Source organism: Lutra lutra, chromosome 1, assembly GCF_902655055.1.
Source record: "Lutra lutra chromosome 1, mLutLut1.2, whole genome shotgun sequence".
Classification (NCBI taxonomy): Eukaryota; Metazoa; Chordata; class Mammalia; order Carnivora; family Mustelidae; genus Lutra; species Lutra lutra.
In genome coordinates this window covers 29,276,815-29,295,835 of record NC_062278.1, presented here as the reverse complement: position 1 = coordinate 29,295,835, position 19,021 = coordinate 29,276,815, and the positions used below count along the sequence as shown (strand labels likewise).

General features: G+C 37.8%; 1 protein-coding gene across 1 annotated transcript in view; it reads right to left on the bottom strand.

Moving 5' to 3' along the window:
* Positions 1 to 12,504: 12,504 nt before the first annotated feature.
* The window catches only part of SAMSN1 (SAM domain, SH3 domain and nuclear localization signals 1), a 147,540-nt gene continuing 141,023 nt past the window's right edge, over positions 12,505 to 19,021 (bottom strand). The window contains 1 exon segment of the mRNA XM_047722022.1: positions 12,505 to 13,111. Coding sequence (XP_047577978.1) covers positions 12,909 to 13,111 — 203 coding nt within the window. The 3' untranslated portion in view covers positions 12,505 to 12,908.

The following is a 19,021-nucleotide window of genomic DNA, read 5'->3' as shown; positions in this document are numbered from 1 at the left end:
CTGATTCCCATTCTAAAGATTCATGCTCTTAAATCGCATCATGTTGATTTCCTGTGTTGAGGAAAAGTTATTTTTCCTTTTACTATCTAAAATATAGGTAGTTCTTTGCATAATGTTTCTGGCACTGTCTCTCATAGGAGCTTCCAATAACTGCCAGTCACATGGTGACAATTATGCTTGATTAAGCAGATCCAGTAAGTACTTGATCGACTTTTTCCCATAAATGCTGACATTCTGCAGCCAAAGGGAAAAGAACACTTGCCATTATTCTAAGCACTCTGGCCATCTCCCCTTGTCCCTCCCAGCAACACCCAGCTGAGTTTCCTAAGAACAGTGTTCCCAGATGCTTACTTAGACTCAGCCCAGATTCCAGGGTTTCTATCAAATGCTTTCTTGGGTAATCTGAATTTCTGAGGTCTGTAAGCCCTATAAACTGACAGGGGATGATTTGTGAGATTTGAGACAATGTTTGGCAAAGTGTCATTGTTGCTATTCGTTATTCTATCCCTGATAATTCACTTCTATAGATTTTGAAGTCTTTACAATGGAATCCTCTAAAAATACATAGGAAAAAGTGCTTTGAAAATTATAAATTAAAAAAAAAAAGAAAATTATAGATTTGTGTTATTATGACAACGTGAACAACTCCATGAGAGAACACTGTAGCTATTGACTAGTACATTGATTTATAGTCTGCTGAAAAGATGACTTCAGTCATGATTCTCAAAAGGTGTATCAGAATTGCTCAATGAGTTAGGTACTGCTCTGGGTCTATGCTCCCTGCCTCAGACTATCTTTCTACCAAACATAGAGTATTAGGGTAATATAAGCGCCTTAAGACAATAAAGTTTAATTCTGTGTGGCACTCATGTGGGTCAAGCAGCATTCCTGAATGGCTCTCCTCCACAAATGCCTCAGGGATTCAGGCTTTTCCTATCGTGGGCTCCATAGTTCAGTGTCCATTGTTTCCAGCTATTCAGATAAAGGGGTGGGGAAGCAGAGTAAGGAAAACCTAGTGAGGTGAGAACATGAGCCTCAAAGGAGATTTGATGGGCCAAGTCCTAACTTTGTCTAGACCTGGTCACATAGACACAACCAAACGCAGGAGGGCTGATAACATACCCAGGTGGCTAATAGACACAGTTCAGTGAACACATAGCATTTTTTTCTGCTTCATTGCTTATGTTAAGTCTATATAAAGCAGAGAAAAGCAAAATCAAGTAAGCATGGAAATTTTGATCATAATAGAATTTTAATGGGTACCCAACAATGCCTTTAGAATTAATACAGCCCTGTGCAAAGAATATATGACCATAATGTGACTTTTAGGCAGGGTATTTTCGTTTTCATAATCTATAGAATGGTGCTTGGGACAACCCAAATGGGGGCAATTGATCAGGGATACATGAAACCAGGGCCTGTTTTAGGCAACATACAGCCCGTCTTGTTGCACAGGCCTCTGCTCTCACAAAGGCTCCATATTTGTGTTAATGCTCTGCTATTGCTGTCTTAAGAGTCCTAATAAATTTGAACGTGGGGCTCTGCATTTCATTTTGCACTGGGCCATTATTCTAAGCTCTCTGGACATCCCCCATTATGTAGCTTGCCCCACCTGAAACTCATGCCTTATCAGAGACCAACTCTGGGCTCAATGATAAAATGAAGAGCCAGTCTTCAAAATACAGTTAATGCCAATTAACTTTTTAAAGAAGACAAGTTAGTGTGTGTGTGTGTGTGTGTGTGTGTGTGTGTGTGTGCATGCATATGAATATACTTCCATGCAGGAATGTTTTTTTTTCAGGAAAGAGTTCATTGGGAGCAATTGTGTTTTAATTGATATTCATCGAGCATCATCCGTTGCTTATTGTTAGCTACTCATGTGAAGAGTTGGTTGATGTCTGTAGCATAAACATTTGTTTCAGATAAATGGGCGTTTCAGTTGGATAAGTTTTAATTAAGCAATCTTTATTGTATAAGTAGTCATTTTTGAAACCAGGAGAAAGCTACTGTAATTTGCTAATTCTGTTATCCAGAATCTGAAGATGTTGAATCTTGGCTACTATAACCTTGAGTACAATTTTGGCTATAAATGTCCCAAATAAGGAATAAGAAACTTTTCCAATGTATTGTTTGATTTTTTTTTTCCTCTCTTACAAATACCAGGACACAACTGACCTCTTCGCCAACTCATAGAATTATCTGGTTCTGAGAAAGACAATTATCATACAATCTCTCTGATATGAGGAATTTGAGAGGCAGGGCCGGGGGTCATGGGGGGTAGGGAGGGAAAAAATGAGATAAGATGGGATAGGGAGGGAGACAAACCATAAGAGACTCTTAATCTCACAAAACAAACTGAGGATTGCTGGGGGGAGGGAGGGAGAGAGAAGGTAACTGGGTGATGGACATTGGGAAGAGTATGTGCTATGGTGAATGCTGTGAAATGTGTAAGCCTGATGATTCACAGACCTGTACCCCGGGGGCAATAATACATTAAATGTTAACAAAGAAAGAAAGAAAGAAAGAAAGAAAGAAAGAAAGGGAGAAAGAGAGAAAGAAAAGAAAGGGAAATAAAGTATGACTGAAAAAGGGGGAAAAAAAGAATCATCTGGTTCTAAAATGAATGATTTATTTTTAAATCTTGCTTCATACCACTTGCTTAGATAACTACTTTAGCTTTTCACATTTCATAAGAATTTATTTACACATTTGCCAAAGGAGCACACTGAACTCCCAACTCCTTGAGAATAGGTGCTATTGCTATTCATCTTGCTATTTCCAGAGCCTAGTATAGTTTCTAGGTGCCTAGAACATGTTCAATAAATATTTGATGAAGGAATAAATAAGTCATGGTAAAAAAAAAATCATTTTTCTTTCAGCAAAACAAATATTTCCAAGTCTCAAAGGAAGCTTCTGTTCTTAGTAAGGCCAAAATCAGGGTATTTTTGCTTTACAGGAATGTTTTAGGGGAGCCTGGGTGGCTCAGTGGGTTAAGCCTCTGCCTTCGGCCCAGGTCATGATCTCAGGGTCCCCGCGTCTGGCTCTCTGCTCGGCGGGGAGTCTGCTTCCCTCTCTCTCTCTGTCTACTTGTGATCTCTTTCTCTCTGTCAAATAAATAAATAAAGTCTAAAAAAAAAAAAAAGAATGTTTTAAATTTGCATTATCCTTTAGCCCATAATAGCTTTATTCTAGGAGGGGATGGAAAAAAGCATACTCTTAGTAAATGAAATTTTGAAACATCTGAAGGATAAAAATAGTATGTATTTGACTTTCATATTTATAAATTCATTATTTTGTTGAAAGAACCTTTTTTCCTGTTTAAAAAAATGAGTTGCTTGAGTATATTCACATAACACACATATAAGTAAAGAACAATATACATAGGTTTCAACAGATATATATGTTAATATTCTTTTGCATTAAACTGGTTGTTAATAATATAATTTTTTCCCCATGGTCTGCTAGTAAGGACCATGACTAGGGGTCACTAACCTTTTGTTTAAGGCTGGGATTGTTTAACTTACTGTATGAGTTTTTTGTGGCTGCCATAACAAATTATCACAAACTTGGGATGCCTGGTTGGTTCAGTCATTAAGCTTCTGCCTTCGACTCAGGTCTTGATCCCAGGGTCCTGGGATAGAGCCCCCCACATCCAGCTCCCTGCTCGGGGGGAAGCCTGCTTCTCCCTCTTCCAGTCCCTCTGCTTGTGTTCCCTCTCTTGCTGTGTCTCTGTCAAATAAATAAATAAAGACTTCAAAAAAAGTGATCACAAACTGGATGGCTTCAAACAATGGAATTTTATTTTCTCCTTATTCTGGAAGTATGAAGTTCAGAATCAGTTATCACTGGACCAAAATTCCAAGTATGTCTGCAGGGCCACACGTGTAGAGTCTGTAGAAGAGGATCCATTCCTTGCTGCTTGCAGTTTCTGAAAGCTGTCAGCATTCCTCGGTGTATGGCCCATCAGTTGAATCGTCAAAGGCAGCACCTACAGCCTTCTTTGCTCTGTCTTCACACTGCCTTCTCTTCATTGTGAAAGAAATCTCTTTCTCTCTCTTATAAGGACACTTATAATTATATTTAGGGCCCACCAAGACAATTCAGGAGAATCTCCCTATCTCAATATCCCACGCTGAATCACGTCTGCAAAGACCCTTTTCCCAAATAAGGTAACACTTATGAGGTTCTGTTAGACTAGGATCTTCTGTCTTTGGGGCGGGTGGGCAATTATTCAGCCTACTTCATTTTTGTGCTGCCCATTTTTGTGTTACTAAGTAGTGGGATTCTAGATGATATATAATAGTGCATTTCTCTCTATGCTCACTGACACAGGAATGAGGTACCTTGTAATCAGTGAGTGCTGGAGAAACTATAATGTAAATAATGCTATAAGGGAAATGCTATAAGGAAAGAAGCAGGCTTTGGCAAGTAGGGCTCAGAGAGGGAGCTCATAACTTCATGATAATACTTCACATAAATTAAAGTAATGTTAATTGTCTCTCCCAAAGCAAGGCCATTAGGCAGTTTATTGCTCCTACCTTAAAGATTTATTTTGGTATTTTTTGTGGTCCCGCCTTTTCAATGGTATTTCACTTTTTACCCAGAGGGGAGATGAACACCTCCATGAGAGTCCTTCCTGGCATGTTTCATCTCTAAGGATAACAAGAGGAGGACATAACTGACTAAATAGGTTCTGATGAGCTCTGCAGCAATAAAAAACAAAGGCCTCCAGAAAGAGATCAGTTGGTGGAGCTTCATTCTGAAACCCAGTTCCTAACAGGTGGAAAGAGCAAGTGTATCTATATTCCCTGGTTATGAACCACTAAACTGTCAGTGACCTTGTCGCTGAACAAGGAAGAATTTTCTGTTTCGTTTTTCCCACTGTGTTGAGGTAAGGTATTTGAACCGTGAAAGAAGATGTTTCATTTCTTTGATACATTTTTATTCATCTCCTACTATGTACCAGCTATTAGGTATGGCTAATACAATTGCTTTCTTTGTCCCTCTGTCATTGGGTTTCCATGTAATTTTCAAGATTCTCCAAACTTTGCAAAGTTCCCTGCCTGGTCATTTACAACTGATCCAAGGTCAAAAAAGGACAGCTTAGTTGGAAAGGGAAAGAAAAAAAGAGAGAGAGAGAGAGGAAAAAAAAACACCAAAACCAAGAACACTAAGAAGTTACATAAATGTCCTCTAGCACATTCCCTGTTCTGAGGGCTAATGTACTGTAGCAATTCATCAGTCATTCTAATAGTCTTTTAACTTCTGTCAGAAAGCCTACTAAATGCTAACATCTTAAATGTTTAATATTCTAAAACATATTTTCATTAATCATGCAAATTATCTGGGCATCCATATTTTACAATAACCTCTTTTGAGATTAAGAGGCTCAAAGCTTTGTGTCTGAGAGACCCATGTTAGTGAGTGGTACAGTAGGTGAAATATAACTTAGAATTAAGAATTTCAGCAACGAAAAGTTGCTAGTAAAATTCCAGTATCCATGTGCAATCACATTCACAAAAAACCCCCAATTGCTATTAATGTCAGATATTTCTGATTAGGTAAAAGCAGCAAAGTTCATTCTGTTTTATTACATAGCTGATGGATGGATATTAATGTTGGTAGATGGTATATTGTCCCAATAGAAATGACCCCATGTTTCATAGCAAAATACTGTGAGCTTGGTTATTAGTAAAAGATAGAACATGTGTTCTATGCGGTTAGGTTGGCTCAGTTGCACCACGAAAACCTCCATTTATGTGCTGCCATTCATCCCTATTCCAGGGATTCTTAGCTGTGTGGAAAAAAGGAGAAATATGTGTGTGGACTCATGAGACAGGTGGATAAGGAATTGAAAGGGGGTAAAGGGCATGAGTTTCGCTAGTGTTAGTGGAAATGCTTTACCCTGAAGCTGTTGGTCAGTAAGGGTGGAGGCTAATAGTGAGACAGATAGTAATGATCTGAGACCATGTAAATAAAGTTATGCTGGACTCACAGAGCAGTGCTCATTAGACTCAAGAACATGACCTAAGTAACTGAAAGTCATGAGTGGTAGCGGATCAGGGCACTAGTCTGGCTACCAACAGGGTCGATGGCATGATCAAATTAGGATAATTCAAGGACGGCCTATTTATAAAGGGACTAGTTGCAAAGATATGGGCAGGGTGGAGGGTAAGGGAACCATTAAAGTCTGTGCAGATAGTGAGCTAACAAGCCACAGAGCTGTTGTTAATTCTAAACTTTTGGAGATGAGAGAAAGGAGCAATTACCAAAATCGGAAGGAAAGAGTCAGATACAGAATGACAATTTTAGGTGACTAGTGACCTTTGATTGAGACAGGTAACACAAGGTGATGTCATGGAGCAAATAAAGACACTGACCTCATTCCTCTCTCCCCCCAGTTTCCTTTCCCCCCAACCCCCAAGTCTCCTAATGGGGCTTCCCACTCATTGTTCCCAACAGGAACCTGAGGGCACAGATCAAGGATGTAGTCCATAGCGGAGCCTCTCTCAATGAACATCAGGGTTTCACATGTGGAGAGGGGTTCTGGAAGAAGACATACATGGTCAGAAACATCTAATTTTGGTCTAAATACCACTTCTTTGGTTACAAGACCAAAACTCATAGCCACACTTTGAATGATTTCCTTGTGTCTCTTTGTTGTTGTTTCACTCAGTTCTTAAATTTTCTTTTATGGTTGCCTTCTTTCACAATATCTCCTACTGCTGTTTCCATTAACAAAATTTCTAGTGGCCGAACCACCTTACCCTCTGAGGAATCAGATATTTAAAATATATACATATATAGTTAATGCTATCCAGACAGTTCATTATTCTCTCTATATAGCTTTTTCTAGTATAACAGTGGGAATTTTAATGTCTGTAGTCTATGTTGCTAAAGGGACAGTGAAATCTTCACTTTTTTCCATGGTTTACCTTTTCATCATATTTCCCCTAGTAAAATATTCTAACCATTATTTCCTGAACCGTGAGTTCTAAGGTGCAGTAAAAAAAACAAAAAACAAAAAACAAAAAACAAACTTAAGGAAAATGTATCTTTTGCTCTATGGAAGGGCAGGTTTTTTTTTTTTTTTTTTTTTTTTGAGAGCATTTTCAATGATTGTTGCAGGAATGAATGAGTAAAGGCTTCAAGAATGAAATAGTTGCAGAAAACCCACTTACTTTTGTACATAAGCCCATGCAGCAGCCCTCCGGGTACAAGTACTTATGTATCTCCTTTTGTTGAGTTCTCTATTTTTTTATGAATATGCATATTGGGGGAAAAACTTCCATCTGCTCTCTTTTAGCTGATTATATCACATTTTGGAGCTGCGCATCATTATGGAGCTTCAGAGAAAGACGATCATTTACATTACATATGGATATAAAGTAGAGAAGGAGTTGATGAATTGCAAACAAGTATAATTTATATGGACAAAGTGTGCCAGAAGTGCTTTTCACCCCATTTTACTCTGCAAATGGAATGATTCCTGCCCATTCACTTGGCGTGGTGCCCAAAAAGTCGAAGAGGAAAACGATCCCGTTTGCCTTCTGCATCAGGATTCTACTCCGTCCCTCTGAGGGAACAGTGCCCTGCATTTCAGGCCTACCAGGGATCCCAGGAGGTCAAAGGAGATCTCTGAACACACTAATGCCATTTAAAAGTTTTTTCCATCATGGCTTCTTAATTTACGATAGACATCATGCAGATCCACTAATACTCAGACTGTTGGTGATTCAAATGTGAGACGTTTGCATGATGAAGAAAGAAAGGGAGAGTGATGAAAAGCTTGTTATTTTCCTCTGCACTGTGATTTTCCCACGGCAGATCATTTGCCTAAGTGCCATTAACTTTGTAAATATGTAAAAATCTGCATTTAGGGTGTCCTTCTAAGGGCTTCTGTGTGGGTTACAGCACAATGAACTGCGACTCCATATTGTAAAGACCAGGGAGGGCCCAAGGTGCAGTATTAGGAGTAATAACCCCACATCTTTTATTGATTTAATTTTATTCATGAATATAAGCAGTTATTTATATACTCAAATTGTTTGGTCTTCAAAAACGATTATTCCTGGGGTGCCTGGGTGGCTCAGTAGGTTAAAGCCTCTGCCTTCGGCTCAGGTCATGATCTCAGAGTCCTGGGATCGAGCCCCACATCAGGCTCTCTGCTCTCAGGGAGCCTGCTTCCCCCTCTCCCTCTGCCTGCCTCTCTGCCTACTTGTGATCTCTGTCTGTCAAATAAATAAATAAAATCTTTAAAAAAATGATTATTCTTGTTGTGTGCCAAGTGTGAGGAATCAAAACTAAATGCAACATGGCCTCTTTCTAATCTATCAGAACCCGACAAAAAAATATTCTGTCATGACAAAATGGTCATTATCTGTGAGGTTCTGTTAAATCCGCTGATTCTCACTGCTATGGCACAACACGGTTATCCTAGCCCTCAGACAATCGGTGTCTGAAGAATTTCAAATCACTACAAGCCCAGGCCTGTATTATGGTAACATGTGCACTGCTTTCATTTTGTGTTCAGATATCAGTTTTTATTCACATGACATGCACTGTGCTGAATGTTTTGTGTACATTATCTCATTTAAGCAGCACAGATATATGAAATGTTAGTATTATATTTCATAGAGGATAAGAAAACCCAAAAAACCTAAACTCAGAGGCTAAGTGACTTACACAAAGTCACACAGTGCTCAAACCAGGACCTCTAGGTCAACATTGGATGTGATCAGATGAATTCAGTGGTAGGACAGGGGGTAGCCTAAAGTAAGGGTTCCTTTTATCTTATTTCGGTAACCAAGAAACCTGGTCATATTTTAGAAACTGCTGTTCTTTTATCTATATTTAGTTCCTATTCATTTTTGTCTCAACCTTTACATAATTCTAGCATGACATCCTGTGCGTCCTGATTAGTTGAACGGTTTTCTTTGATGGTGTAGAGGGGATGGAAGAGTGTGCGTGTGTGGTATGACAGAGTATCTACAATTTCTTCATATTATTTTTCTCAGAACTTAGGCTTGTAACGGAAGTTTCTCAACATGAAATGTCATCATGTCATCAATTTGGCCTCACTCAGGAAGTTGCAGGGCGCTTGACTAACCTCAGTGAATTAGATGTTGTCTAAAACCTGATAATCTTGAGCTGACTATCATTTTAGAAGTTTTAAGAGTTATTTTATTAACCATCTTGGAAATTTAATTGATAAAAAAGAAAAGCTTCTGATAACAAATTTCAGAGTGAAAATATATTGGTACTTGTATCGGCAATAGAATCGAGGGGGCAGAATTTAAAAGAGTTCATTTTTGTTCTTAACAAAAAACGTATTATGGAGATTTTATCCGTTTATCTGGATTAAAATTTCTCTAACTAGGCATACTTTCACCACATACTTGAATTTGTAAACATAAGATGTTCTTGGGATCAGAGCAATCACGGCATCCCAGGACAGTTTTACAATCTTTCTGTACCGAGAGACAGCTTATTCAGTGACAGGCTGTGGCAAGATCTTCGTGCAGATTCTATGATCCAGAGGCTTTCATTGGCATAGTCTTGGGCAGCATATGCGTTCCATGTCTCAGAATTTTTGTGTGAATAAAGAAATGACTGAGACCAGGACTCTCACCACATTTCAATCTGGAAACACAAAGCCATCTGGGAACCATGAAAATGTTACTTTCTAACCACCTTCCCATCCACTCTTGAAAGGCTAAGACTCCTGTCTGTCTCCTAGTCAAAAGCAGCCAAAAGTCTAAGTCTTTCAACTACCTTACAACCTTGGCTGAACTATGTCTAGCCTTTTTGCTTCTCTTTATCCAGCTTGCATGGTCGAGAGAAAAACCCAAGGAAAGCGAGCAGCAGGGATCCAACAGGTAAAATCAAGGGCCGCAGCACTCCTTTAGTGTGAGATATGCTTTTGCTACAGGTGTCCTTTTCAGCACTGTGCTATGTGATGGGGCTGTCCTTCTGGCAACTTGAACCTCATGGTGTTTCCACTCCTCTCTCCTTCTCTCTTTGTAGGAATCCAGTCTCTCTTCCTCTTCCTCAGCCTCCTCAAGGCCTTTGCAGCACTTCTGCTCAAAAGCATTTCCCAAAATCCTCGAACTGGGTACCAGATCTTTATTTTGAAGGAAAAGAAACTGTGGCTGGGTAAGCTTCACCAGTGATTTCTACCATTTTACAATCAAACAGTTCCTTACATGCTTCCTAACCTACAAATTTCTTGCTGTCCTCATAAAGAAGCTGTACTCTCTAGAATTCCCTGAGGCAGCAGGTTGATTAAAGTTTAAAAATTATGGTCAGAGGCTGTGCTGTGTTCAAGGAGGTCCTAGAATAATCTATTTAGAGTTGTAGCCATAGTTAGGAGCAGGACCAGGATGGAGGCAGCATGTTGGAAATTTGAAATTGAAACACTATTTCCTGCTGTGGAGGGGGAAGGATAGGTGTAGGCATGTGATTTACTCCTGACCTGGGCACTGCATTTGGGAGTAAATCTCATGGATCTGGAAAAATATACTAGAAATTAACAGTGTAATAATGTCTCCCAGCATTCGAAATAACACTTTGTGTTTCCTGATTTTTCCTAAGGTATTGTGTTTTATTTATTAAAGAAATGTTTAGATCACATTGGAAGGTATTTACCTATAGACTAAGTACATTGATTTAGATGTAAATACAGAATCCGTTATATGGGAATAATTATTATATTCGTTGCCCTCCAGCAAATGCTTCCTAAATGCCCACTCTGTACAGGTCTAATACCAGGCACCAGATTACAAAGCTGTCACAAGGAGATCGTGGTCTTGTGGAAAGATAAGTGCCTCTGAAATAGATAAAGTATAATAAAGTGCTATGACCAACAGAAATACAAGTTGCTAAGGAAACCCAGAGGAGAAAACCAAAGGAAATCATGGAAGGCTTCACAGAGTAAGTGACTTTTGTGATGAATCTTAAAACAGAAAACAAAGGGAGACTCTTGGATATAAAAAAAAAAATAGGAGCCACTCCAGGAAAATAAATAGCATAAGAGAAGTCCCAAAAGAAATTGTGAATTTGTGGAATTGCAAGTAGATTATAGAGAGTGTAGAGTAAGAGGAGGGGGAGGAAAGATATGATTCATAGGGTAGGTCAAAAGTGGTTGAGAAGAACCTTATATACCCTGGAAGAAAGTTCAAAAATTATACTGAAGATAGTGAGGAGCTATAAAACAAAACAAAACAAAAACAACTTCAAGCTGGAAGTCATGATTTGATTTACATGTTGGACCTTTCTGGAGGCTGGGTGGAGGATGGATTAAAAGGTAGGGCACTGGTAGAATAGGGGTCAGTTGGAAAGCTATTGCACTATTTCATAAATGAGCTCATGAGGTCCTAAAGCAAGACAGCAACCATAGGAAGGGTTAGAAAGTCATGAATGGCAAAGCACTTCTAGAGGTAGGACTTGATTACATACTGAATCTGTGAGAATTGAATCTATGAGAAGGGTATATATGAGATGATATGAGAAATGATTTTCTGTTTGGGGTAACTGGTTGGGTATTGGCGTCATTAAAGAAAGAGCTTTGTTTGGAATAAAAAAGCAGAGACAAATTTTTAGAGAAAAGTCAAGAGATTTGGCTATGTTGATCTGAAGCTTCTAGAGTCCTATGTTGGACTCCTTTCCCCACAAATTAGAATGTTGAAGCATTAGCCCCCATATATGGTATTTGTAGATGGTGTTTTGGGGAGATAATTAGGTTTAAATGAGGATGTGAAGGTGGGGCCTTCGTGATTGGATCAGTGCCGTTCTAAGAAAAATCACCGGAAAGCTTGCTATCTCTGACGTGTGAGGATATGGTGAGAAGGCAGCTGTCTGTGAGCCAGGAAGAACTCTCATTAGAATCCAGCCATGCTGCAACATGATCCTGAACTTTTGGACTTCAGAATTCTAAGAAAATAAGTTTCTGTTGTTTAAGCCACCCAGTCTATGATATTTTATTATGGCAGACTGAGCTGACCAATACATAGAAGTGTTCAGGAAGTCGGATAACACAGACCTGGGGTTCAGGAGACAGATGGAAGTGAGGTAATTCATTTGGGAATCATATATATATGTGTGTATATACGTATACACATATATATGCTGTATATCAGACAGACTATAAAACTTCTGGTAATAGATATTTTGTCTAGAGGTCTAATATAAAAATACATTTAAGTACTAGTAGTCTGGAAAATAGCAAATGCACATAGTTATTTTTATTTTTTAAAATTAAGGTATTCACAATTAAAAATATTTACAATTAAAGATGAAACATCTGTACAATTATTAAAATTCATTTTACTCAACGAGAGTCAACAATATCTTGTTATCTCTACTTTTATACCAGATAACAGTGAAGAAATTAGCAAAAAATAATTTCTAAAACTCCACCGTGGATCAGGATAAAATGTCTCCAGTATTAACTCACGCTTTCCCATTAAGTATAAAAATGAGTGTGAATGCTGCTTGGACAGTTGGTTAAACAGACAAATGGTTCATTACTATTTATTGAATAATAGACACAAATGCAAAACCAACAAGTATGAAAAAAAGAGTTTTTTTCCTGCAGAATTTATCATTTCACACTTAAACAAAGCTGAATATAGCTTATGTCACACATATCAAAGACTTATACTATGCCTTTTCTAATATAGGCAAGTGAAATATTAACATGTAGCATTTAAAATAATAAATATACATACTATTTACAATAATTGGGAATGTTAGAGACATGAACTTTTATATAAAATCATTCAGATTAAAACACTTTCTCTTTAGGTTGTATCGCCAAATGTTTTCTTTCTCTCCCATTTATTTGATCTTTTAGTTCAAGTAGAGTTAAAATGGAATGCGTTTGTAGATATATAGTTGAGAATGTGTGTTCAGTCACTTGGCTCTGTGATAGTAATCTTCCGTACCATGTCAGAGAGATTTTCAGACTCCAGATCTTCTTTGCCATTATCTGAATTTTCTGATGAGATATAACAACCAGAGTCCCTTGGGCAGTCGTCTAACTGTGACTTATTTAAGGAGTTGTCTGGGTTTAAGGATAGGGGCACAGATTCATCTTCTTGCTCTTGAATAGCTATAAATGGAAAAGAGGGCAGCATTTAGGAGAAGGCAAAACAAGTTTAATTCATGTACTCATTCGTCTTTGAGCTATTTTAACTGTACCAACCTTGACTTCGTTACATTTGAAACTTCTGTGAGTAAACAATATATTTGTTTATTATAAAAGAGATATTTGCACTCAAATATTCAAGCCCTGCTTTCCTAGAAGACAAAGTTTGCCTTTTTTTTTTTTTTTGCTCACTTGCAGTTTCATGGAATTCATGTGAACTGCTTGCATAAGCGAAGATCAATATGGACTCTCATTTTACATTAATGATAAGTTGCCAGAGAAAGCAGATTGTATCCACAGTTTGACTGATGCCTTGTCCAAATACTCCTTAAAGTAACATTAGAAAAAGTCATTTGTAGTTTAAATGTATAATCCAACTCAATAGTGATCTTTGTGGACAGTTCTAGAATCACGATAACGTGGAGTCATGAATAAAATATCTCTCTGGGCAACAACAGAGAGTAGGATTTCAATTACTTGGAATTTAACTTAAAAAAAACTTAAAAAGTATTTGGAATTTTCCGATGTCTGCGTTCACCAGAAAAATCAACATAGAAACCAGGTTGCTTTTAGATAGTAAAACACCACCATTTTCGTTGACTCTGCCTTATTTAGTTTGTCTTCTACATCTTTATAATTCTGAAGAACAATTATTTATATTCAGATTGGTAACTGTGTTATCAAGTCAGTAGTCTAGATTCAACATTTTCTTTGAAAAAAAAAATTAATACTAGAGATGTCACGAAAGATATTTTGAAGAACCTAGGCAGGACTATGAAGTTCTAATCTTCTCAAGAAGCCTTTACCGTCAGAGTTCTCTTGGTCAACGTCAAGTTTCTTTCCTTGACTTCCCTGAAACGGGTAAATGTGTCCTTCCCCGCATCATGAGATGGGTTCCTTGGGGAGGAGATGTATCTCAGGCCACTACCCATCAGCCCTATCAGCATACCTAGTTCTTTCCCCTTCTACCCTCAGAGTTTCTCCATGTTAGACATTTGAATAACTCCACTTGGGAAGAACCAAACGCACCCATTGCAGGGCGGGACAAGACCTCTGCCTTCAGAGACTACGCACTTCATCCTATTCTGGTGAGAAGAAAATAAATCCCAGCTCCAAAATCCTGGAAGAAGGAAACTGTAATTTTCCTCAACAGACTCTATAAAAGTAAAATGCTAAGTCATTTAGCTTTAGGAAATCCACCCTTTATCTTGTCTACAGATAACCCGTTTCTTTAAGTGCATTTTCTAGGCTTCAGATATCTTGCCAACATTATGTTCTACTGTGTATCCAATTGTTATCAACATCCTTTACAAGAGAGAATTGAGTCGTGGTGCCCGAAGGCAGCCTTGTATGTAATGAATTCACATCTCCTCAATGGATCTAGAATGGTACTCTTTTATGGACCATCCACAGAAGAACTGAGAAAAGAGTCACATTAGTTTTTGTACTCTGTGGTTTAGATGAGGAACACAGGTTGAGAAAGGTCGGGAAAAAATGATAAAGATCATTTTCGTCGACTCATCTTCAAACTGAATCATAACAGTTCTTTTACTCTTTTCCTCGAAGCCTTAATTTGCAACAATAAAACCACGCTTAGGCCATTCTTCTGAACCTTCTCCCAGTTTGCACAACATTTTTAAACTGTGGACTCAAGTATCAGTTATTTAAGTCCAGTGATGTTATAACAAGTTCTAGATATCAGGACCTTTACTTTTACTATGCATCGAATGTGACTGTTTAAAAATTTTAGCCACCATGAAGCATTTTCTCTTTATTAGTCTTAGCAACCTTTAAGTTTAGAGTGAAACTTCTTAATATCCATTAGTGTTTGTGAATATCAGTCATTCAATTTTGTTTCCAAAGCTTTCTGTTACAAAAAGACAGCACTGAAATGGGACCTCTTTCTCTGAAGGAAAGATTTCTCCCCTGCCTCTGCTTTTCTGTCTTCTTGCCACTGAAGTGGAAGAACCAGCTCTGTGTTTCATTATCCAAGTGCTTCTGGAAAAGGCCAGAGAAATTAGTCCTTTTGTAATGCTTACTGCTACATCAGCAGGGTTCACCATACTTGGAATGTGATCCTAGGCCATCTTTCTCCAGATTATATTTGGGCCTATCACCTCGTCACAAAGTTAAAAGAACTAAGTTATTTCCCTTCAGACAGACATTTTAGACAGAACTTGGCATAGTAAAAATTGCTCCCAATACCGTGTTCTATTTAGGCTGATTACTGATTGTGGGACTCTCTTCAAGATTTAAGACTTGGGCTTAAAGAGCTCTGATTTCCAAACTTAGTTCTTTTTCTTTCCAAAAATAAGTACTTAGATTGTTATTTTGTCTTCAGAAGCCTCTCTCCATTCCCCTCAAAGGGTAACAAAGTAAATAAACAATAAATGAAAATCTGACTTTAACAGAGAATATATAGTTTTTAAATATTGGTAATAAAATGTATTTGTTTTTACTTTCACCTGAGAAGTGCTCTATCACCGTCCCAAAATTCTGGGAATTGGTTTGTTTTAAATACAGGTTATTTATTATAGGAACCTTTTCTCTGCAATTTTTATGGAAAAAGGGAAATAGTTTCTCAGTATGAAAGTTACGCAGCACAGCAATTTACAGGACAGCAGTAATTTGCTAAATGATTTCCTAGTGAAATGAAAACATGACTATGCCTCCTTGAATGCTTCCCACCAGGCTTGCAATAATTTTAGGCAGGTGATCAGCTGGAGCCCCTTGACTCTAACTATAAAAAGAAAAGGCAGGTCTTTATGTTATATTATGGAAATGAAAGCTATATAGCATTCAGTTTTTGTGTTTGCGGGGGGGGGGGGGGTCAGGGTTTTTCTTCTCTTGCTTTATTTTTTGTTGTTGTTTTTTCCGTCCTGACGCTAATGACTTCCAGATTGGCACAAACCTAGGTCTTGTACTATGGGTACTTTTTCCAGCACAGGGGATAAATTCAGGCTATTGTGTCCACATTTTCTTTCTAAGTCATTTAGTCCCTTCATGTGGCCATGAAACAGAGTAAAGCTAACTGACCTACCTAGAAATTGAAACTATAACCTTCATCAGTTTTGGCCCATGGTCCAATCATCTGAGCTAACCAGGCAAATAACACATTGGAATAAGAAACAGTTTGCCTCCAAAATTACAGACTTACCATATGAGATATGAATGCATCTTTTTTTATATCAAAATGTTTCTGATGATATGTTAAGTTAAAAAGAACAATCTATATGTTTAAGTATTCTATTACTAAAATTATGTGAAGACCAACAGACTTATGCTTATAATTCACAAATGAAAGTGTTAACATTTTAGATAGATTTTCTCTATATTTCTCACATCACCTATAATGTCTTATATTTCAATTAAAAAACAACAAAAAATTAAGATGGTATAGTTTTTCAGTAAAGCCCCTGCATGGTTTGCGAATCTTCCAAAGGCTATACATTTTCAAATCTAGGTATATTGGAGAATTATTACATAATTTGAAAAAGGGTGTCTCTTTGCTGGCAGCTAAGAGCAGACATCATCAGAAGGCCAGAAAGCAATCCCAGACATTTCTGTACTCTATATCATAAGAATAAAATTAGGTTAAGTTAAGGTTAAGAATAATTAGGTTAAGAGGAAATTATTTAGGAAATATTTTGTCATAAAGAACTCATTTGAATATAAAATATTTTATTTCTTACCCGGATTTTTATGGAATCATGTAAAGCCCATGGCTCAACATTTTAAGATAGTCATCGATAAAGATAAAAAGTGGCATGGTGATTAAAACAGAAGACAGCTAATATAATTATTCATAAAATAATTATATTGGAATTGTGACATTTAATTAATTAAGTATAGGCAATTTCAATTATATTAAATGTGAAGAAAGCTTTAAAGAATTCAAACTAAATCCTAATTCTGGGAAAAATTTCTCATATCCAAAAGAAAGAAATCTGTCCTATATTGACATAGGTTTTCTTCTCAACTTTCTTCATGCAAATATTCCAGATTTTGACTTTACTGTCTTGTGTGCCTTATGTATGAAGCTTTTGTTTCTTTAGGCTCCTGTTTCTTTGGGGAAACTATAAAATAATGCAATCTATAGGGCATAAGAAAATGCCTGGCCAATGCAAGTGCTCAGTAAGCAATTTTTTAAATAAAAAGATTGTGATGTTTAGGTTAATTAAAGGAAATAGGTATTAAAGATCAAATAAGAAATTTTGTTGAAATTCAAATGAAGATATCTCTTGGCTCTTTGAATTCTTGTCCCCTTCTTCTCTCCTGGTGCCGTCTTCAAAGAGGCAAAACCAAGCCTATGTCATCCTCTCTGAGGATTGCTCAAACCCCAGCTTCATGTTGGAGCCCCACTTGGGTCACTCAGAACAAAACTCAGACATTCTCTAGGTATCTAGGCTGTATTTATTTGTCCAGAGGCAGTGTTTTTCAAGGAGGACCATTCAGCAGACAATATGGCGCAACTCTAGGTTATTTCTTTTTTTTTTTTTAAAAGATTTTATTTATTTATTTATTTGACAGACAGAGATCACAAGTAGGCAGAGAGGCAGGCAGAGAGAGAGGAGGAAGCAGGCTCCCTGCCGAGCAGAGAGCCCGATGCGGGGCTCGATCCCAGGACCCTGAGATCATGACCCGAGCCGAAGGCAGCGGCTTAACCCACTGAGCGACCCAGGCGCCCCTCTAGGTTATTTCTGATTTCATCTTAAGCACGTCCTTAAATCACCTGAACATGTTAATTTTATAATAATGACTTTTTGGTATTCATGTCATTTGGAAAAACAACAAATGGAAAACAGGAATCCCTTCATGGAATAACCACCAGTTGCTCTTGTTTTCCTGAGGTCATGAGAAAATAGGAGTTGAAATGACACTCCCTGTTTTTGAACATCTCTCTTTGCATCTTTTTTTCTTTTTTTAAGATTTTATTTATTTATATGACACAGAGAGGGAGATCACAAGTAGGCAGAGAGGCAGGCAGAGAGAGAGAGGGAAGTAGGCTCCCCGCTGAGCAGAGAGCCTCATGCGGGGCTGGATCTCAGGACCCTGGGATCATGACCTGAACCAAAGGCAGACACTTAACTGACTAAACCATGCAGGTGTCCCGTTTTAAACATATTTTTATGTCAGTATGCATTATATTCTCTTAGTATCTTTGTAGGACCTTGTTTGCATATACTAATTAATTTAACAAATCAATTACTGATGGAAGTTCACGCTTTAGAAGTAGTAATAGTTTAACTCGCAGTTTTAGCACTTGTATGTTGAAGTTCATCAAATTCCTAAAACTGGAATTTCTGGATACAAAAGTATGCACATCTCAAACTTTGATAGGTTTTACATTATTATCCTCTAGAGATGTATTCATTTACACTCTTGCATATACACAGGCATGCACAGTGAGCATACACACAACATAGATCTTAAAAACCCAAACCAACACCCATCTGCCTACTACAAAAACTTTTATCTGTGAGGCGGGATTGCTAGGGACTTCAGGTTTATAATCAGAAAAAAGCTTCCCTATGATTTACAAATCTCTTTATTCCCTCTGTGTTAATTCATTCTGCAAGATTTTGTTGTTTTGTTGTTGCTGGGTGTTTTTGTTTGTTGTTGTTGTCGTTGATGTTTTTCATTCTACAAGCATCTGTAAACCACCTACTCAATGCAAAGCACAGTGGGAGGGGCTTTGGGGAAGGCACGTGGTAACAGAAGATTCAGTCTTGTTTGACCAGGGTAATCATTACAAAGGACCCCTAGCGCCCCGTCATAGTGCAATATAAAAACAAGTGCATTACAAGTGCCTTAGGTGACTGAGGTGACAATTCTATGGCCTCTCCACTCTGGGCACTGTTCTCTGATAGAAGA